Here is a 22,617-nt window from a genome sequence, read left to right as displayed (position 1 = left end):
CAATAAGTGCCATAGGTTTCATTTCCTAGGATTCTGTTCAAAGCTAGAAGGAAGCATTTTCCTCATAAAGTAAGTGCATAATGTGTTGAATCGTAATAATTTAATAGCAATGACATCACTTAGATCTTGATATCCCTTTAAGAGTTTTATTCATTTCTGAAAGAACCTAGAAATATACACACTTCAACAACCAAACTACTTGTTTTGCTCATTCTTCCACAATTTATTACATATAATAATTGAGATGATGAGAGCAGTATATTGATGTAGAACATTTGTGGTGGCATGTGCCATCATTTGTGAAGAATGTCAGAAGCTATTGTGCTCAGAACGATACTGACCAGATTTACATAATCTCTCAAGCTTATAAACTTAAAATTAAAAAGCAAAGTAGTTTAATGTTGCCACTTACCGCCAGCAATTACATTGAAATGGTAGTAGACATTGTACTCAAAGTTATAAACTGATATTCCCAGCACAAACTAAATCATTTATTAAAATTCTTAGCTTCTCTGCCCCACCCCCGCCCCCATTAAATCAGATGGAGTCTAGGTGGGATTTGCCAACTAGAAGCAAGCTGAAATCTAGAGCAGTTGCCTTCATATGCTGGTCCAGGCATTGTCTGCATTAGAATCACCTGGAAAGCTTGTCTGAAAATACAGATGCTCCCATCCTAAACCCAGAGGGCGAAGCCCAGCCAAGTGCGGGGCTCTAGCTAGTGTTCTCCAAGAGTGTTCCAAGGAACAAAGCCTAATAAATCCCTCAGAAGTGTTTCATCACATTGTAGGATTTCAGAAGGTGTGCAGAAAAGCAAGCAGCTTAGCCCAGCATTTCCAAATTTAAATAACGTGACCTTGGAATCCAGTTTTGCACAATATCTAATTAAGATTTTCTCGGGATATACTTTAGGAAAAATGATCTAATTTAGAGATTTTCAATGGGGTTAGGTGAAGAATAGGAATAAGGTAAAGTCTCTGGGAGTGGGGAAGGGTGTAGGATATTTATGTGTATCAAGAGTGTATAAGTTTATAAGTATTGAGAAACACAGACCATGAGAACTAGTATTTATTAAATGCGTACTGTGTCTCAGGCACTGGGCTGGATTCTTTACATATATGGATTTATTAAATCGTCACAACAACTCTGTTATTTGAAAATAAGGAAAATGAGGCTTTGGAAGAGCTGCTTTTGTAGCTGAGCTCTGGTTCTTTAACTTGTACTTGGTTGTGGGAGGAAAGGAAAGTGACAGTTGGTATCTACAGAAGGGTGGATAGTGGAGGTTGCAATTTAAAATCTTCATTTTATAGAAAAGCATCAGTTGTGGAAATAATCTACATTTAATTCATTAATTCATAGAGCTTTGGTTTCTTTATAATTTTTAAATTGAACATCTTCCCATAGGTTTTTTGGTAGTCACTATCACAAAAAGTCAGGATGTTACTCTATTTAAATTGTTAGAACTTTTAATATGAAATGGCAGCACTGTCTTAAACATCTGGATCAGGTATCAGTTCTTTGGATATAATTACCACTGTTTGCTTAAAAGTAACCTAAAATGAATGGGTCACTTTCCCTGGACATATGACAAGAAAAGAAGGAAACTTTTCCTGAGTTATCAGGGGTGTCCTTGCAACTTCAAACCAAAATGCAATTTTATAGCATGTATAGAATGTCAAGGCCCAGGCTATTTTATCATTTCTTTGACCACCCCAATGGAGAAGGGACTATATATCATGAGAGTCAGAGTTTAGGGCACTGGAGTCAGAATAATAATGCACATATGAACGAAGAGATCCCGAGAGTGGGAATGCGGAGGTTTCCTACCAGCTGGGAACATTTATCATAGGTGCCAGGGACTTCCAGATGCTCCCCTTTCTTCTCTTTCTCTCTTGTTCCAAATTCTTTCTTCCTCTTAGGTCCTCATAGCACTGCTTCTTTAAAACATTTGTTTTCTTTTACCGGCTCTTTTCCTAGAATAGCTCAACAGACTTCCCCAACTTACTGAGCCATTCCATCCTCCTCCCTCGGGCCCTATGCAGTACATCATAGCGCAGGGCTGGGCTTCCAGTCAATGCTTTTGATGAGATTGTAAGGCTGATATCACAAATGACATGTGAAGAACATCTAAAAACCTACAAAGCTACTTCTGCATGCATTATACAATATATTATTTCCTTGTGAAAAAAAGCTACATAATAAATGTCTTTTACTATTCAGCTCCCAAAAGGAAAATAATGATATATACACATATGTAAATATATATATATGGAGATATGTATACATACGGATATGTATGTATATATACAGTAATGAGCCATGTTGCTTCTCTTGGCAGCGAAAAATTATGTTTCCCTTTTGGCTTTCTTGATCCTTAATTTTAACATTATATAATATTTTTCCTATTTCTCTTTCAGAAGCCATATTAAAAAGATGTGTCTCCTTTTGTGTACAGTCCTTTTAAAAGTAATGTAAATTATTATAATTTATTGCTTTTGAGCACTATATATTTGCAGTTCTAAAGCCCAAATTTTATTATACTTAGTCAAGATGTTCAAAATGTTCCCCACATTTTTAGGGGAAAAATGATTATCACCAAATGGGTACTACTAGGATTCTCAAAAAAACTTTAAATTACTTTTTTCTTGTCACTAAAATAATGCCTATTGATTGTAGAAAGTTTTAAATTGCAGATAAACAAAAAGAAAAATAATCTTCTATGATCCCACTATTAATTGTAAGCATTTTGGCTCTCCAAATGTGACTTTTCAAATATTTTAATTGCACATATACATTTTTAAAAATCAAAAACAACATCTTTCTCTATCGTTGGAAAGGAATCCAAGTAATAAATACTTAAATCCATAACCAGTTGTAATTATAAAATACAGAAAACCTGGACAATAGGAACCAGGTGAAGCAGTAACAATATCTATCTATCTATCTATCTATCTGTATATATATTTCCAATTGTCAAGGTAAGTAGTGGCATAATTCAGAACCACTTTATATCTCTCAATTTAATATTTGAGGGTAATAAAGCTAAATGATTTTAAAATCAAAGTTATAAAGAAAAGTATACATTGAGAAATCTCACTCCACTATCTTCATCCTCCCTCTTCCTTTACCTTGTTCCTGATGATAATGACTTTTATTAGTTTCTTGGCTTGAAGATAAGGATATATATTCCCTACATATAGAAAAGGTAGTATATTATATCCATTCTTCTGCACCTTGACTTTCATTTAGTTTCCTGTCCTAGAGAGCCACATCACAAAGCAGAAAACTTTGTCTTTTTTTTTCAATTAGGTACATATTAATAGTATTCAGTTCTGTGAATATATTATAGTTTAAATACTCTCTCCTCTACAGACCATCTCTTTTTATTATGAACTGTGCCACAGTAAATATTAGTATAAATGTGTGGATATAACTCTAGGAAATTTTCTAGAATTAAAATCACAGAGTCAAAATTTGAATACCTTTGTGATTTTGATATTGTCAAATGGCCCTTTGGGATGACACCATTTTTCATTTCCATCAGTATATTTCCCCACAGCCTCACCATTATTTTTTTGTTTATTTGAAAAGCCAATTCCATTCTAATGATGTTGGTTTATTAGAGTTCAAACTAGCTCTCTATTCAACAGAGGAACTTGAAGTCAGTCTAGTTGATTCTTTTTATTCATTGACACAGAGAAGAGCAATGGCACAGGTGTCCACACAGTCAAATAATTCAATACTAATTCAGTTCATCTTTGGAATGTGTTGTGAATTTTTCCCATTAAACTTCCTTAGTGATGTTTGCATTAAAAACCTTAATTTGAACTCATATTTTTTAGTACAAATTGACTACTGGTGAATGAATGAGGCCCAGAAATAAAAGGAGGACAGTATAGAGTTCAAATTTTTTCCCACTTTATCCCTAAGATCATGGATGATAGTTTATTTTGTTCTTTTTTTATATCGATATTTAGGTTTTTTTTACAATGTTTTCAGATTACTTGAGTAATAAAAATAGATTAATAGTTGCTGATAAAATGGAAGACCCAATGAATTCAAGTATAAGATTTCATTATTTACTTGTAACCCAAGAAGAGTGAAGCCCTGAGGGAAACAATATTATTTATTATTTAAGTAGTATGAGTTAGTCAACTAACATAAGTTTTCATGAAATTCATTTCAGTATATTAAAAACTGCACCTCACCATGTGGAGGGTGGAAAAACAACGACGTGTAAATAATTGAGAGCTTATGGTCGTGTTGGTCTAAGCATAATCTTCCGAGGAGTTCAGCTGTATAGAGATGTCTGATTCAGCCTTTCTCTCCCCTTGCAGCATCTTCCTCAAAGAGCTGGAGAAGTATGAGCAGCTGCCTGAGGATGTGGGACACTGCTTTGTTACCTGGGTAACCAACTGGAAATACTTCTCCCACTGTTCCATCCTTTCCAGGAGTGCAGATGGCACCAGAAATGGCACCTGTTTGGTGTCTGGCCTGAGAATTAGTGCCACTGCCAGTCTAATACCAGGGCCAAGGCTATGGAGAGGGGCCGTGAGTGGTCCCAAGAGAGGCAGTGCATCCCTGAGAAGCAGAGTTCTTAGTAAAAGTCCTCAGGCATCATCATGTTCGATTTCTAGCTTAAGCTTAGTAGAGGATCTATACCAGCTCCATCTACTAGTTCTTTTACAGAAAGTGTGTTAGGGAATTAGAACTTTAAGAAGCCACGTAACCATTGGTGACATTTCTTCCCTCATATAAAAGAACAAACTCCTTGAGTACCTATCCCAGTTCTGACCTACAAGATGAGTGTCTAGTCATCCTCTTTATTAGTGGTGGTAGTATGGGCCAGGCCATTGGGCTGAATCAACTAAAACAGTGTTCATTGGCATCTCCACTCCACACTATTCTAAGCTCAGGCTCATGAATATGAGTGCAAAGATCTCCAGGGAAGTCTCTAAAACACTGAGTGCAACTAAGCATGGAAATCTTTCCTCAAAGGTAGGAATTGTAATATTTAATAACTATCCAATTATAGCTTCCATTTGAAATATCTTTATAATTCAGAGAGTTTATGCCCTCAACAGCCCTGTGTAGTAGGCAGGGATATGATTCTGTTTTAGACTTTAAAGATGGAAACATTTCAGTTGGGATAGAATGTTGACAAGTCCTCTGACACATAATAAATAATAGCCAGACGCACACCTCAAGACCTGACTCCCAGACAAGTGTGCTTTTAACGAGATCCTGATGTTTGCTTCCTGGAATACTCTCATTTCTTCAGGAAGTCACAGACTTCCATTTTATTTTACTCTAATACATTTTCTACCTCTAAATACATGGGCTCATATACATTTCCCATTAATGCTGATAATTTATGATCCCTTGCCCTGCCAGCAAGAGAAAAACAAGACTGACCACTAGGTAAAGGGATATTTTTTGGCATCTTGTTTCGTACAATTTGTGGATTTGCTTTGCAATCAACCATAAGTATGATTTATAATCTCTTAGGGATGATGAATGCCTCCTAGGTATAGAATAGAGGTATAGTATATAGCCCCTAAAATTGGTTGCAGAAAACCTTTGGTGATTGAATGAAATATGCATCTTTTGCTAAGAATTATCCCAAGGTGACTTTCTTAAGTCTCATAATCTTAATATATGTGTGCAGTACAAGAGTGAAGGGTAGAAAGAGTTGTTTATAATGTATTGTAAGACAGTGGTTAAAACCATGGAGCCTGAAGTCAAATTGCCTGGGCTCTACCATTTTCTAACTGTGGGGATTTAAGGTCAATCAATCTGTGCTACAGTTTTCTCAACTGTAAAATGGGAATAAAAATAGAACTCACTGTAAAAGGGTCTCATGAGAATCAAGCAAATTAAGGTATAAAAAGTACTTACAACATTGCTGGCATAAATGAAGCCTGTTGTAATGCGCATATTTTTAGACTCTTCTCTCAAAGGTCATCTCAAATGTTCTAGAAACACTAGTATGGAAAGCAAGTCACCAAAGGGAAAACTGCCTGATGGCCAAATGACACATACCTTTCCCAGGGGAAAGGGAGTGTTGCACTAACCCAGACAGTCCTGAGAGAAATAAGAAATGAAATTTCACCCAGTCATAAGGTGCTTGACTTGAAGCAACGATCTGGTTAGGAATCGTTGCTCAGACCCTGCCACACGGGAAATTGGGGGATGCTGCCATCCCCCAGCAGAGACCTCTGGAGTACAGGAGTGACATCTGGATCATGCCTCATTTTCATTCTTTGAGTTTTCTTTTTAGATCAAAGGCTATCATTTTCCAAGATAGGGTGCGCAATGATAGATAATCCAAAAGGGGATAATCTCTAAATAAATTCCATTCATCTTCAGAATGCATTATGATTATGTGAGTTGGTTTTTCTAATTCTTTCCAGCAGAGGCTCATGTTAAAATGAGCTCACCTTCTGCAAGCTTTATCCACCAGCCAATAGGGGAAAAGCATCCCCAAGTATGTTAGGGGAGAGTGGGTCGAATGAACATGGAACATTTACCACAGATAATCCAGGTATTGATATTTGAGGGTTTAGCTCTACATCCCTTGCTTGACCCTTCAGGCACAATGGACAGAAGGTGGAAACTAATGGATGCTTACCTATTATTGTTTTTGTTCTTTGTAGGCAGACAAATTTCAGATGTATGTTACCTACTGTAAAAACAAGCCTGATTCCAACCAGCTGATCCTGGAACATGCAGGCACCTTCTTTGACGTAAGCTGAGTTTTCCCATTCTTGAGCAATTGATGATCCAGTGGAAATGCTTCTCCACTTTCGATGATTGATAGTGTTTAGCTATCCTTTGTTCCTCACTTTTCTTTACTGGCCACCAAAACTGTATCTCATGGATAAAGCATGGAGAAAAACAAAAGCATTGTTTTTCTTGCTTGTCTTCTGTCTTACCTCAGCGAATGATTTTGGACAAGTTAAATTTGTCTCCATGCCTCAACACCAATCCTAGCTAGCCTTAAACCTTATGTTCAAAGCTGCCTAATACGGTGCAGCTGCCGATTAGCATGTTTATCTTCTACCTCATATAGAGCTCCCTCAAATGTAGTGGTTCTCAAAGTGTGGTCCCTAGACCAAGAGCATCAGATCATCTGAAAACTTGTTATAAATGCAAATTCTAGGACCCATCTTCAGATACCACAATTCCTGAGATGGAGCACAATGGATCAGAGTTTTAACGAGTCTTCCAGGTGGTTCTGGTCCATGCTCAAGTTTCAGAATCACTACTTTAATGCAGTTATTTTCAGCTTTATTTACACATTAGAATCACCTTGGAATCTTTGAAAAAAACTGACTCCTGGGGTCCCACCTGAGATTGAGTTTTTTGGCCTGGGTGTGGGCTACGCTTTGGGGTCTATTTTAAAGTTCTCCCAGTGAGTGTGCCATGTAGCCAAGGCTGAGCACTTCTCCTGTAATGGAAGGCAAGGGACAAGGGAGTGCTGATATGTTTTGACAGCTAGCTCCTTGTCTGAATGAGGACACAATCCCATTGGTGAATGGTGATATAAATCTAGTTAATGCTGGTCCCCAAAGAGTAGCCTACTGGCTATGAAGTGGACAGAATCAAATGAGTTATTGTAGGCCACAAAGGATGAACAGGAGGAGGAGAAGAAATGAAGCTATAAAGAAGGTCCAATGAGAGACAAACTGTAGTGGTGACAGCTGTTATTGTCGGAATATCAGAAGTTATAGAAGCTTGAAATTCAGACGTTTTAAATGTAGTTCTTATCAGTCTGTTTTTCTACCTACTTGCCTTCATTCCTTCCATAAATATTTGAGTGTCTACTATATGCAAGATAGTGTGCTAGGTCCCAAAAGGAACACAAAGATGTTTAAATATGGTTCCTTGTTAACTCAAGTTAACAACAAAAAAAGCCTTTTCTGAGCATGATTCTAACTTGACATTGCTGTAACTTAAGTGAGTGAAGGAATGACACGTGAATGAGAGGAAGTCACATGATTTTTAAAGAAGTGGGCCATTAATATGAAAATGGCCTTAGATGTCCCAAACTGGAATTCAAAGTCATATAAATCCTCTCTTTGTATGATCTGATAAAACAGAAGAACCCAAGAAAAGTCTTTTGCCAACTTGGTAACAGAATTTAAGTGAATATCATCTTGGCTGCTGTATACCACATTATCTTTGATTGATGATGTATTTTCCTTAAGATATTCCTGGCTGATTATTCAGCAGCAGTATCCAGAGGATCATGCTGAAGTTTTAAACACACTGTGTTCCACTTTGCATCCTTTAAACTTACATGGCTTGTGCTCTGACCATGCCCTAGAGTATTCTGGCTTCCTTGTCATTGCTCATGCTGTTCCCCCTGCCTAGGATAGATTGGGCACACACACACACTCACAGACTTCAAAATCCTGTCTTTAAAGGTAAAATGCACTCCTTTTTCTATGCATTTATTGTACTCTGATCACAGTGAAACAGTTGAAAGTAATAAACTCATGGCTCTAGGTTGAGGTGTTGAATTTGAAGAGCAAACATACGGTAAAAGAGATATGTCCATGTTTTGTTTTAAGAAGTACACTGAAGGGCAATTAAAGACTAAGGAGTCATAGAATAGAAATTGGAGCCTCATTTTTCACCTTCTCTTTTGCTCTGTTCTTCTTTTATATCCCTCTTTTATTTTCCCCATTTTTATGTTTATTTTCTTTCATGTCTGTTTCTTTGTCTCTGCTTTACTTTTAACTGTTATTTACCTCATTACGCTTTTCCTACTGTTATCTTTTTCTATTTTTTCTTCATTTCCATTTCTGTTTCACAGACCTGGATTTTTTCCCCTAGGATGTCTCCCCTCTCACCAGCACTCCCATCTTCTCTATTTAGATATGTTTTTGGTTTCTCTTATCTCTTATTTCTCCTTCTGCTTCCCTCTCCCTACCAACAACACTTTCTCATAATTTTTGCCCTTTCTTTTTCTCCCCTCTCTGTTCTTACCCCTGCCTTCCACCCCCATGGCCACCCCTGACGGAACACACACACACACCCCTCTGTGCCTGATGGGACCTGTTTCCATTCCTGCAGGAGATACAACAGCGGCATGGTCTGGCCAACTCTATCTCTTCCTACCTAATTAAGCCTGTCCAGAGGATCACCAAGTACCAACTGCTCCTGAAGGTACATTTCCCCCTCCCTTTATCTTCCACCACCTCCTACTACCCAGCTCTGCCCCTAAGGGCGGAAAGCTTTCACCAGAACTTTTCTCTACCTGGAACAAAACTTCTGAGATGAGCCCACTCCATATGCTGCTGGTTCTAGACAATGTGTCCTAACTTGTGAAATTCCAGATGCTTACTTTTTTGGGGAGAGGAGTTAAAATGAGAGCAGGAATAAGTTGTGACTCTTTTCATGCCCACCCACGATGCACAGCTTTTAGAGATTGCCATCTTACGCAGCTGGCTGGCCAAGATTTATTTGCCTCTCCTGTCCCTCCTTTCTTGGACAAATTCTTCCTGGAGGCCCCTGCTTCTGACTGAATCAGAGGTCAGGGTCTTAAAGTCAGTGCCAATTTACATGAGCAGTGGAGTTTACGTGGCCATTACCTTAATCTCTATATTTGTCAAGACTACAAGGTTTTTGAGGGAAAATACTCAAAGAGTGCATGATAAAGCACATTGGCACTCTTGTATCTGCAGGATCCCATATGTTAGTAGTTCTTCTAGAGCCAACCAAGAGATATGGATTTTTCTCTCAAAATCTTAAGTCAAATAATCAAAATATGTAAAACACTAAGGAGTTTGGGTTGATTCTTCTTAAATAAGCCTATACTATACTATTAGTCTTAAAATATGGAATTTCCCTGGAAAGCTTGGGAAATTCATATTATAGGCAGTTTTAAAACCCATATCTATATTAATTCCAAATGTGTAGGGGTGGGTTTTCCCCTAAGTTTGAATATTTTGCTGGTTGCTTCTCAAAATGTAGAGGCTAAAAGAATAGTGCAGGGTATAAGTAGTATAGTTCCAGAGAATAACTGAGTGAAAATTAGCTCATCTTTAGAGACTCCTGCAGAATTTTTGCAAAATCCTAGTGTCTCTAAACCTGAAAAACAGTCTAGTTTCAAAACCAGGGCTATATTCACAGGGGAGAGTGCCCACCCTTCTCAGCCCAAGGGGTCTCCCTAGGCTTAGCACTTGGTTCTGTGATAAGAGGGGTGGAGTGACACTGAGGTCGAAGGTGTGGGGAGCCAATTCCTGTCCCTCCTCTGGGTCAGAGTGGGGCCATGGACCCTTTCCCTATGGCCTCCTTCCTGTGAGCCTCCCTTTCCTCACTTCCAAGAAGAGACTGCAAGCCTCTGTTCTAAGGCACCATTAACATCCAGCCCTGCAGAAAGGACTTGGAAAATTACAACTCAGCACTACACCCTTAGCCTTGATTTAGGATGAATGTGAAAAATAACTATGTGCAGAACTTCTCAGCTGTTTTGGCAGAATTGTTTTCAAAGATACTGATCTCTTTGTTAGTGAATTTTCTCATATAAAGACTCCTAGAAACTCTTATAAGCGCTCCGAACGGGAGCTGGGGGAGTCTTCCTTGAAAGATTGGATTGTTTTCTACCTTTCAGTCGTGAGAACTGTAGGTCCCTCTTTGCCTCTGACTACCACAAATTTAGTACTGAGTTTTGTGGTTACTTATTTAGTTTCTCCTTAGCTCAGACTACCATGTATAAATTGTCCTTTTCCTTCCCTATCCCACCAAATGCTTGAGCCCTCTAAATTGCTTTTCTTGTGCTAATAGAATTTTATAAAATTTATTTTTCTGTGGTTTTCCGTTTAAGTATCCCAAAGCCTTCCAGGAATCAGTGGGGTTGTAAATTAAAAAACAACAGCAACAACAAAAACTGACTTGCCCATCCACACTGCCAGTGTCTTAAAACCATTAGGATGCAGTTATAAGAGAAACATAGCTTTCCGCTCCTCCTTTACTCCCATAAGGCTAAGGTTGTCTAGAATTGATTATGTGACATGGACATGGGAGGTAAATGAGGGATGGTTTGCTTCAAGCAGATGGAGGCATGGGCTCTGGGCCTTCCCCGTGGAATTGGATATTAGGAAGGGGTGACTGCAGGTAACCGAGGAGCAAAATTAAAAGTAGTGGGAATTTGATTGTGGGAAGGTGGTAAAATTACCTTTAAAAAAGACAGGATCATTTTTGGCCCATTTAAAAAGTGCTGGTGGCAAAGTGCCTGCTGAGTAAAAGAAAAATACTTTGCTGAGCTTTTACTATAAATAAATAATATGGATTTTTTTTTCTCATTACAGCCAGTTTTATTCCAAATACATTTATATTTAATTATCAGTATCCTCTAGGGTTCATCACTTTAGGTATAGCATGAAAGTAGTAACTATATTTCAGTTACAGTGTCCAATATGCTCTGTGTAAATTTACTACAGCTGTCCTTTTGGAGTCTAAATTAAATGTGGACCTTTCTCCTTTCCATAAACCACAGCAAGGAGCTGAGAAGAACTTATTAGCTTTCCTGGTAGATTGGTAGACCTGCTAAATTGCTTTGGGGGATTAAACTAATTGGGGTTTTCTGTTGCAAAGTGAGGGATATTGCTTGTTTCTCTCTTACATCTCTGCCTCCTTTGATCATGTATGAAAATAAGGTAGCGAGGGCTAAAATTAGGACCAGTGTAGGGAGAATCAGAGAACTGCTTCTTGGCAGAGTGAATACAGTTTTTCTCGCATGATACCAACTGGAACCAAGGACAGAACTGGGAACTGATCAATTCTACCTCCCCAAACATGTCTTCCCTGGACATTCACAGCTCCCTACTGCATGTGGAAATGTATCCAAGATAGCACAAAGGATTGGATTTTCAAATGAGGCTCATACAAATTAGATATCTTACCAAGTGACAAGCCTTACCAGTAATTTCAGGTTACAAATAATTTCATCCAGGGAATATGTGAAGCAGTGAGAAGGCCAGGACCACCAGTGCAGCAACTCCAAGACCTTTCTTGCAGCATCAGGTGTGCTCTGGCCCAGAGTAAGAGGAGTCCTCTGAGTGATGTATGCGATCATATCACTTACCCGAAGAGAGCCATTTTGTCATGAAATGCACCCACATTTTGCTGCAATAGTTAACATAGCTTATGTGACGCTCTCCAGAGAACCGTGTTCCTAACACCATAGTTTCAAGGTTTGTTTTCTATAAGACGTTCTAGACAGGCCAAATATATCCTGGTAAAAGCATTCCATAGATAAGAACTCTCCTGCTAGCAAGAACTATTAGTTTATTTGCCAAGAGGTCTGTCATTAACATGCTTGTAAGATTTGAGCTGGTCAACTTCCATCTTTCCTGAAAGTATACCCTCTGCTCCCATCCCTCCTACACTCCTCCTCCTCCCATCTCCAAAAGGAGAGAAGGAAAGAGTATGGATTGCTTAACTCTTTCCCTCCTCATGTCAAAGTAAGCATGATACACAGGAGGTAGGGAGTAGTCCTGATAGGAAAAGTGAGAACTCAGCATTCTTCGTGTTTGGGCAAAAATTGTTCCAAAAGTCTTTATGGTTGTCAAGATAGCTGGAAATGATTGGTCCCCACCATTGGTGGGGGAACCAATAACAGCTGGAGCCCATTCCCTTATCATTAGGAAGGGGGGGGGATTAACAGTTTAAAAGGGAATCACATGAAGCAGAACTTGCTCTCTCTGCCTAAAGAAGCCCATTTCAAATCCCGGTATTTCTCTTTCTCTCCCATGTCTCAGCAAGCGCTGTTCTTTTCCCCATTTCCAAATAAATTCTTTTTACTGGCCTAACTAAAAATCAAAACAAAAAATAGTTAGAAATGATGTTTTCTCCATCAATCAGATTATTATGTATCTTTTATGGGTTTGGTGATGACCTAATATCCAACAGGGTACTAAAAGAGAGAGGACTTACTCCCCAGGCTCTGGAAAGTCTCATTGAGAGGCTATGGGGAGACAGTTTGTACGGTGAACAAAATGCTGGACTTAGATTTCAGAGATGTGGATTCAAGCCCCTGCATGGCCTCTAATATGACCTGGGGAAAATCACTTCACCTCTCTTGATCACATTTCCTCATCTGACAATGAAAGGACTAGTCTAGAATGCCATCCGCTGGTCCCAGATTAGAAACCCCTGATCTGTATGATCTCAATTTCTTTTGTAATTTTGAAACGTTCTAAATGTATAATGTCACTAACCTTAGGTTACTCCCTGTATGATGGAAGTCAGCAGGGAGACAGGAGAGAGAGGCAGATAAATAAAACTGGTATGAGAAAGAGTTGTGCAGTGATATATGAGTGCTGTGTGTTCTTTATCATACCCTTTCTCTTTCCTTTATGATTCCGCAACCCTGCACCTCTGTTCATGTGCCTTGTCAAGGGTTTTCCCCTCTCCGGGAGGGCAATCCAGTGACAAAGATCATCACCGTGGCTGACTTATAGTGCCAGTCTAGCTTGGATTAGATTGAGGCAGGGAAGCTCAGTCTGGAGAAAAAAAATGGTTGAATTCTTTGGAAGTTATTCTCCATGCACCCCAACTTCCTTATAACTTAGAGGGCGCTCTTACCGAGAGTGAAGCTGGTAATCTAGGCCTTGATGGGTTAGGTGGTGGAAGTGTGGGGAAACTGGGCAAATGGCCTTAATGTTGTCTGAACTTCTTTTCCCAGGAACTTTTAACTTGCTGTGAAGAAGGGAAAGGAGAGCTCAAGGATGGCCTGGAGGTGATGCTCAGTGTCCCAAAGAAAGCCAATGATGCCATGCATGTCAGCATGCTGGAAGGTAGCTGCACTCCTAGCCCTCTCGGGGGTCCTCCTCCCGTTCCTGATTCCAGGAAGCTCACATCATGGGAGGGAAATGGCATGAACCCAGGCGAGGGGACAAGCCTTGGAGAGAGGAGGAATCACTAGTTGATACATAGGTCCTTGGGATGTGGGAGGGAATGCCACAGGAACCAACCTGGCTAACACTCTGCCACCAGTAGGACCGCGCTGAAGCCATTTACAGTTTGTGGCCACTTTGCTGCCCACAAGCTAGTCCAAGGCAGGCCAGCATCCTTAACATAAATGTGCTAGAACCCCTGACCCATGGCAGTCCTCTTCATTTGCAGCATTTGCACGGCATCATTTGTCATCAGGCTAAGTTAAAATCCTACTTAAACACACATACTCACACTCACACTCACACCCTCAACATGTTCAGCCTTATGCCCTTCCCAGCAATTTAGGAAAGTCCAGCCGATAAGCCAGGTAGGACTTCCCTGAAGTACAAGCAGCTGAAAGTGTGCTCTTGTGTTCTCTCTGAAACCTTGTAGAGTAGGGCTTCAAACAGTGGTCTTAAATGCTCTGCCCATCTTTCTGTAGTGTTAATTTGGGGTGGAATTTGTAGGATGTGTTAAGACCCAGCATTCCAGTACTGATTGGAAGAAAGGTGCTAAAGGAAATGGTCTACTCTGGTGCAGTATATAAACGCACAGGTTGTTTTTGCCCTTCTTGGCCGTACATTCCTCCTGCCCCATCTGAGAGACTTGTCTGGTCTCTGTACTTTCTAGACTGCCCTTAGCACAGGAGGCCGCAATTCTTAGCACAAAGGAGCCCTGGCTCTCTTCTCCAGCCTGAGCACTAACCATCTGAATGTATTCCTGTTGCCACAACTTCTCTACCCCTTTCTCCTGTGTTTGCACTGCTCTTCCCCTCCCCTGCCCCCCCCAGGTGTCCTCATCTGTAAGTGTTCTGCTCCTCCAGCTTGTCCCTGACCTGAGTTCTGGATGCAACTACTCCAAGTGTGCTAGGTGGCCTCACAGCAGCAGCACCTGGGAGCTCGTCAGAAATGCAAATGAATGAACTCCACCCTTCACCCTCCCAATCTCTTTGAGGGGTGGGGGGAAGGGGACAGAGATGGGTAGGAATCTGTATTTTCTTGAGCTCTCCAGGTGATTCTCATGCAGTCTCATGTTAAGACTTAAAGTGCTACAAATATAAACTGTTGAAGGGTGTGCGCAACTCTATAGAGAAGCAATCAAGAGGAGAGAGTTCTAGGAATGAAATGTAAGAAATTAAGCCATGACAAAGTGCCACAAACGACACTCAGTCGGGCAGTGTTTGGCCTCAGCCCCTCTCAGAGCTCTGAGTTAGGAACAGTGAGGAGCTGTGAAGGAAGAAAGGTGGGGTTTGCCCTTGCAGGGGTTCCTGGGCTAACATGGGGGAGGGGAGCTTGCTTAATGCCGTTGCAGAAGACTCCACTCATAGTGGTTATGCATCTAGGAAATGAGCAGAAGGTTGGGGGGTGGGGCAGACCTAATGACTGCTCTGTAGAGCTGCCTAAGTGTTGTGCAGTCTCAGGAGTCAGGTGGGAGAAAGAAGCACTGTGGAAGCTGAGGGGTGACTGTTAGGGGAGCCTTTCTCCTAGGAGGGAGTGGAACCTAGTGCCCCAGAATGTAGCAGTAAAGAAACCCCACAGGGTGGAAATGGGTGTCTTTCAGGGTTTGACGAGAACCTGGATGTGCAGGGAGAGTTGATTCTCCAGGATGCCTTTCAAGTGTGGGACCCGAAGTCGCTGATCCGGAAGGGGCGGGAGCGACACTTGTTCCTCTTTGAGATCTCCTTGGTTTTTAGCAAAGAGATTAAAGACTCTTCAGGACACACAAAATATGTTTACAAGAACAAGCTACTGGTAGGTGGGGCAGGTGGGGTAAGACAAGACTCCCTGTTCTCATAGAGCCCTTGGGCAGGAAGGGATCTTGGAACAGTCAGCTCATCTCTTCCCCTGCCTCCACACCAAAACCATCCTGGACAAATGAAAGCGCCTCCAATTTGGAAAGCTCCCACCCTCACCTCCCACTTCTGCATTTAGAGTTTGCAGTTCTTTCTATTTGCTTTTAGCACCTCCCTCTTCACCTTCCCACCCTGGTACCTGCTAATCAGCACGTGTCTGTAGGTCCTTTCATCCTGAGTAGATGAACAAAATCTCTAGTCTGTTTAAGTTTGATTGACAGAGCCCCTCCCTCGGTCCTCTCCTCTTTGTCGCCTTTCCCTTCCCACCCAGCCCTAAGTTTCCCCACTGCCCTCCCCTTCCCCGCCTCTCACAGGCATTTCCTGTCTACAGACCTCAGAGCTGGGTGTGACCGAGCACGTAGAGGGCGATCCCTGCAAATTTGCCTTGTGGTCTGGGCGCACCCCATCCTCAGACAATAAAACAGTGCTGAAAGTAAGTACTGCTCTCTGCTGGGCACAAGACCAGGGTTGGGGGTAGTAGAAGGGGGCAGAAGGATGTGTGAGCCTGGAGACCCCGCTGAGTCCCTGGGCCCCTCTCAGAAAGGCAGCCCCCTTGGGTATTGAGACCGGAATTCTGTCATGAAGGTAGACCAGAAATCTCAAAGACAAATGGTCTCCGTGCGTCAACGCACTTATGACCTTGGAGCGAAGAGGGATGGGGTTGGCGTATTGGGCTCCTTCAGCTTGTTCTGTCCATATATGTCCACTTCAAGTGGCAAGAAAAATGACTGATCCTTGGACAGAGGGACCTTGATTGGTTCTACATTCATTCAGCATTTCTTCCTGAGCACTTTGGATGGATAAGGTTTTCTGCTCAGTGCTGTGGGAGATAAATAGGTGTAAGAGATGGGCTTTGTCCTCTGGGAGCTTACATCCTAGAAGTTCTCTGGGGACTATGCTGATGGAGAGGAGTGTCAAGAAGGGTCCTCTCACCAAAGTGCAGCCTTAAGGTCATTTCAGCTCCCCAGAGTGCAGCCTGTGAATTGAGTCAGAGCCCAGGGTGACATTAATCTGGCTGAGTAAGGGTCCCGCGGATGAACTGCCCACCAATCATTTGCTTTTCTGGGAAGTGTCCATCACCAAGGGCAAACTTCAAACTTGTTGACTCCAAATTGCCAACATAGTGGTTTCTTGTCAAGAAGCAGAATTCCCTGAAATAAATTTCACAAAACCAATGGGATGTTAGTGGAATGGCTGCAGTGCCTTCAACTAACAGGTTCACAAGGCTCAAGTCGCAGGACTGCCTTTCAGTAGAGTACACCTGTGTTTAACATCCTGACATATTTCCATACCAGTTGGTAAATAGTCACTGCCTTCAAATGCCCCCTTTTTGTCCCTCTGCATGTCTCCCAGATGTCCCCATAAGCTACAAACTGAAGTGTTAAGCCCTGACTCAGCAGAGGCCTTCAGATGCTGTTCCAGGCCCAGGGCAGATGTCTGGATTTGTGGGTGTCTTTTAAATACTTTGAAAATCACCCATGTACAAGTCTATATTGAGTCTTGAGATCACAGTCTTATTCCAGGACTTGGAGAAGCATGTTCCTGAAGTTGAAGAGTCACAAGTACACAATGAATGAGCTTCCCAAACCGTTGGTATTTGGCATCCTTGAAAATAATGGGTTAAGCCTACAAGAGGAGTTCTGAGGACTGTTTTGGCAGGGTGGAGGGAGGGAGGGGCCTCACTCTTTCTCCCTGTGGCACTCCAGGCCTCCAACATTGAAACCAAGCAGGAGTGGATCAAGAACATACGAGAGGTGATTCAAGAAAGGATCATTCATCTGAAAGGAGCTTTAAAGGAGCCAATTCAGCTCCCCAAAACACCAGCCAAACAGAGGAACAATAGTAAGAGGTAACCAACGTCTGTCCCTCCAGCACTGCCTCACAGGCTTCTGGGAAGGGAGAGGGAAGGGGTGAGCCTCTGCCTCCGCAGGGGTAGTGCCGCTCTCCATGAATGCCTGCTGAGTTCTCCCTAAAATGAGTTACCTCATCTTTTAAGTGTCTGACCAGCTACTGTCAGTGAAGCTCAGCAGGGCTTCATTAAACACCAGTCATCTGATAAACACTGTGCTAGGTGCTGTAAGAAGATAAAAGGAAGAGTAACATGCAGTCCATTCCCTCAAGAGTGTTCTGTCTTGTCTCACATCTGAAATAGTTAGATAAGAAGAACCACTACAACCCATAGAGACAGGAAATGCTTTAAGAATTAAAAGAAGGGTCTTTAGGTGAGCTCTAGAGTGGAGTGTCTGGGAGAAGGCTGTGGGAAGGAGAAGAGCTGGGGATGTGGGCACTCTTTGGACTGGTTAGACTCCTCGTGTGTGAGGCAGCGTGGTGGTAGAGTGGTGGTCTCATTATAACAGCCAGCTAGCAGCTCTCACTGCAGACCTCCAGAGTCCTCACCTTCGTTCACCTGAGATTAAGCAATGTCATGTGGGCAGAAGAGGTCTTATTTCCTATATTTTCTCTCTGAACCCTTCTGAGCCCTAGTTTCTCTAGACCAGAGGATGACTTCTTAAATATTTCCTTCTCAAGTCTCCATGTCACATTTACCTTCACTGACTCTTTTAGGTGGCATGGCACTTCACAAGAAAGCATATAAAAACTTCATGTAAAGTTTGGGGAAAAAATACAGCAAAACAGGTGTCTGGGTGTGATGGTAATTATGGTACCAGATTCTCCCCTCCTCTCCTGTTCCTAAATGAAATAAGTCCAGGAAATGTAGTGGACCCTTCGACACCAATCAGGTTAAGCAGGCAGGAAAGCCACCATGGGGTCTGCAGAGTAGGAGCACTGGTCAGGGTGAGGTGGTAGCCAAGAGAAAGGGGTGTCTGAGGCATCTCCATGGGGGAGATGCTCCAAGACCCTGATTCAGGGAGCCTGTACTTTAACAAAAAAAGATAAAAGAGAAGCAATTATAAAAGAACAGATTGTCCAGGACTGTTAATGGGAGGATGATCTGATGAGGTTGGCTAGGGTTACTCTGTGAAATAACCCCCATTTCCTAGAGTAGGAGAGCCTGAATGTTTCTGGAACATGAAGAGGTATCTTGGAAATGCCCCCTCCATCCTTCTCTGTCATTGTCCTGTGATGAGAGGGTGAGAAACCTTGACAGACTGCAGAAAATAACCAGGCAGTCTGTCACATCATTAGCTTGACTCCCTTGATTTGGGGACAGAGTGTACGGAGGAGTAGATTGGCTCCTGGGTGGGCTCCTCATATCCCCCAGAACTAGCTTCATCTGGAATGAGCCAGAAGGGCTCAAAATGGGCCAGAATATCAGGAAGCAGAAAGTACAGCCAACTCTGAACTATCTACAAATGGTGAGGAGCAGTGGCCCAGATAATCCAAAACAACATGATCTAAAAGCCCTTTATTTTTGGTTTTGAAATGTGTCACATAATTTCTTTTTACAGCAGGTTTTTCTTCCTCCAAATGTATGGCTTATATCATTAAAATAACTTTCCATTTCCCAAGCCCTGAAATGGTGATGACAGAGCAGTTGACTTAGAATGTTCTGGGCAAGAGAAAACATTTTTTTGACTACTAGACACTAGGCACAAACATACACATGTCATACAATCACACATACAATCACACATACTCCAGATTGTAATCATTTAGACTCTGTGAGGTGGCTTCATTACTTGAAGTATTTTGCCCACAGACTTCTCTGTGGTAATACTCTAAGCAGCAAGTGCCCATGTCCCCTAGTGCCATTACTTCTCCACAAGCAGCATCAGGAGTGTGAATTTCATAAAAGCCTCTGTGGGAAGAGCTGCCGTTTCCTTTGCTAATTCACCAAGCCCCACTCCATATCTCCCCCTGTTTTTTCTGATACAAACCAGCCTTCATCAGTTCTCTGGCATCCAATCCTCTTGGCCCTGGCTATGAGTTCAGTGCACACTGGGGTAAAGTCTAAAGCTGGGGAGTTGAGTGGACATGTGAGGAGGAGAACTGTGTGTTCCAGGAACCCAGGATGGGGCCCGAATGCCAGGAGTGTGTGGGAGACTGGATATCAGAAGCTTAGGAGCACACAGCTGTGCCCAAAAGCCCCTGTGGAATATGTTACTGTTCTCCTATCTTTGAGAAAATGCCTTGTGATGGTTGATAAGAAACCATCACAAATAAACAGAAGATCAACAATATCCACCAAAATGAGGGCAGTAAATTTCTTCTTCATAGCCAGGAGTTGAGAGTCCAACATCAGGAATTTACCAAAGATAGTCTTTCCTAGAGAAAATACCAAACCTCATTTCCATGGGCAAAAGAAAACAAGTGAAAATGTGTCATCAGTTCTTTCACTTTTAGGCCGACTGTAAGCCAACCCCCATCCTAGATACAGCTTACAGAAAAGCCATTTGAATACCCTGAACTATGGGACTGTTGGAAATGACCCAGTCACCTGGATAGAAGCCTGCTTCTAAGTAGGATGTATATCTTCCTACTGCCTGTCATAGACCCATTCCCAGTAAACAACTTATTCCCTCTGCAGCATGGGCTAGAGGGGTTTTGGGAAAGGGGCCACTTTGCTTTCAGTTACCGACATAGTCATTATGTGTTTACTATGTGCAAAAGGTGACATCAGTGAAAATCACATAGTACTGCACCGTCACTGGAATAATTTTAGACTAATCCCTGCTAGAAAGTATCGAGACTCTGCTCTGCCAGCCCAGCTGGAAATCCTTGTGTGCTCTAAACCCACAGTGGTTCCCCCCACCCCCACCCCTGTTTTTTTTTAATCTTCTCCCTGCAGGGATGGAATAGAGGATGCTGACAGCCAGGGGGATGGGAGCAGCCAGCCAGACACCATCTCCATTGCCTCGAGGACCTCTCAGAACACAGTGGACAGTGACAAGGTAGGACAGTGTCCCAACCTTCCTTCCCCCAGACTTCTTGTTGGCTTAACCACCCCTGGAAAGTTACCCCCAGATGAATTTCTCCTGCTATGGGACCTAACTCAGTAGCCAATTGTCTTTTTCTGCCAGTCAAAGGGGAAAATAAAAGGGCTGGGGGACAGAAGTCACTGCATGGAGATCTTGTTTGAGGGGAGAGAAGATTGGGGTTTAATTAGACCTCTCCTGTTGTGAGAGTTTAAAAGAAGTGAGAATGGGTTGATAGTGGGAGTCTAGGTCTCCTCCCCTTCTGAGTTGTCCTACCTGGGCTGCTTGGGCTGCTCTGCTTTCTGGGAGGATGGAACGAGGGAGACTGAGGTTGGGATAGTTTCCTGAGACCTTAGTGGCTGTGATTGGCTCATATTTACAGTGATTGAATGGGATTCCTCTTAAAGGTAGACCAAGACCAGTGATTTGGGAAATGGCCATAGTGATACTGGTGGGAGGGGCATCTTCTCAAAGGTGGCTGTACTGGCAATGATGCCTTCCTCTGGCTGGATTATTGGAGCTCAGTTCCTTGGGGGTGGGAAGACCAGGATGTGATCTATGGAGCAACATGTACAGGATGTAATAGTCTTGTGAGAAAGCCTGCTTACCTGCTCTCTTATGTCTAAGGGCAAGTAAGCAAGAGTTAGGAGCTCTGATGGAAATTGAAAGAAAGGAGACTGTAGCAAAGACAGTGTATGTGCCCAAGCTAGGTGAGGAATTCAACTATCTGAATTTGCAAGAGGAGGAGGGGAAGGGTTCATGTCCTACCCTACTCTCACTTTACCCCAGGGTCAAAAGACTATGAGATGATCTTTTGCTGCATATTAGCGATTAGTGAAGTTATAGATTTTCAAAAACTATTTTGCCCCAGTTTTTCCAGACTTAATATTTTGGCCTGCTCTTTCAGCCCCAGGCAACAGGCTGAGTCCTTGCTTTGTATTAGTTTTCTTAGTTATGAGTTTGTGTGTATGTGTGTGTGTGTGTGTGTTTTAAAGATGATCTGCATTCATTAGGATTTGCTCTGATTTTTTCTTACTGGGAAAAAAAAAGCCTATGCCCAAACCAGCTAAGATTATGACACTAAATCATCCTAATCACATTATAGACTAGAGTTCAAGAACATTCAAGGTAATTGCGTCTGACATCCTGCCTTCAAGTTTTTAAGCTCTTTTTCACTGACTATTAGAATGGATTGAAAATTAGTTTTTTCTACTGGTAAAAACGTATAAATAAAACTATTTCTGTACTTTTTCTTCTCTGCCTGTTGTCTAGAAATAAAAACTACCCTATGAATAAAAGAGTTTCTTTCCAAACCATCAATGGATGGTAAGGAAAGTACAATGTTTCCCATGTTCAGACAGAGCCGATTAGTTTTAAGATCCAAGGATTCATACCTTCCAGTTGTAAATCTATCTTCCCATACCTTAACTTAGACACAGACCCCTAGGCTGGAGCCATTTGTCTTAGAAAGCCCTTGGCTCCAGCCATTCCTTGTCTTTCTGACAAGGTAAGTGAGGCTAGATTAGAACATTCCTGGCAGCAGGCATTTCATTGTTACTGAGAGATCCTGGTATCTATATTTTATTCTACACGTAAGGACACTGAGGCCCAGAGAGGCTGAGGGACTTGCCCAAGAAATTCTAGTAGTTGGTGGAAGAACAGGAACAAGAACCCATATCTGGTTCACTGCCATGCTTTCCTTCACTCTAAAAGTCAAAGCTTTGACCTCCCAATGCTAAGATTAGCTCAGCCGGTCAGTCTTTCTCTGCCTTCCACCAAAGTACCAGTCACCTATTCAAGAAAAAGCACCCACCATGTACTGAGCTCTGTCCTGGATACTGTGGAGAGATGTGAACTATTTGTTGAATGTGGCTCCCTATTGGTGTGATTTCTTGTTTAATGTCTGTCTCTACAGCCAGTCTGTAAGCCCTGCTGCGGGCAGGG

The 22,617-nt window shown here is 42.0% G+C and overlaps 1 protein-coding gene across 1 annotated transcript in view; it reads left to right on the top strand.

Annotated features, from left to right (window-relative positions):
* The window catches only part of KALRN (kalirin RhoGEF kinase), a 775,504-nt gene that overhangs the window by 511,069 nt on the left and 241,818 nt on the right, over positions 1 to 22,617 (top strand). Inside the window, 8 exon segments of the mRNA XM_058295672.2 lie at positions 4,335 to 4,404; positions 6,654 to 6,743; positions 9,079 to 9,171; positions 13,694 to 13,805; positions 15,505 to 15,695; positions 16,128 to 16,229; positions 17,503 to 17,645; positions 20,547 to 20,649. Coding sequence (XP_058151655.1) covers positions 4,335 to 4,404; positions 6,654 to 6,743; positions 9,079 to 9,171; positions 13,694 to 13,805; positions 15,505 to 15,695; positions 16,128 to 16,229; positions 17,503 to 17,645; positions 20,547 to 20,649 — 904 coding nt within the window.

This window comes from Dasypus novemcinctus, chromosome 4 (assembly GCF_030445035.2).
Source record: "Dasypus novemcinctus isolate mDasNov1 chromosome 4, mDasNov1.1.hap2, whole genome shotgun sequence".
NCBI classification, from domain to species: Eukaryota; Metazoa; Chordata; class Mammalia; order Cingulata; family Dasypodidae; genus Dasypus; species Dasypus novemcinctus.
Note: the sequence above shows the minus strand (reverse complement) of the source record. Positions and strands in the feature narration are given on the sequence as shown.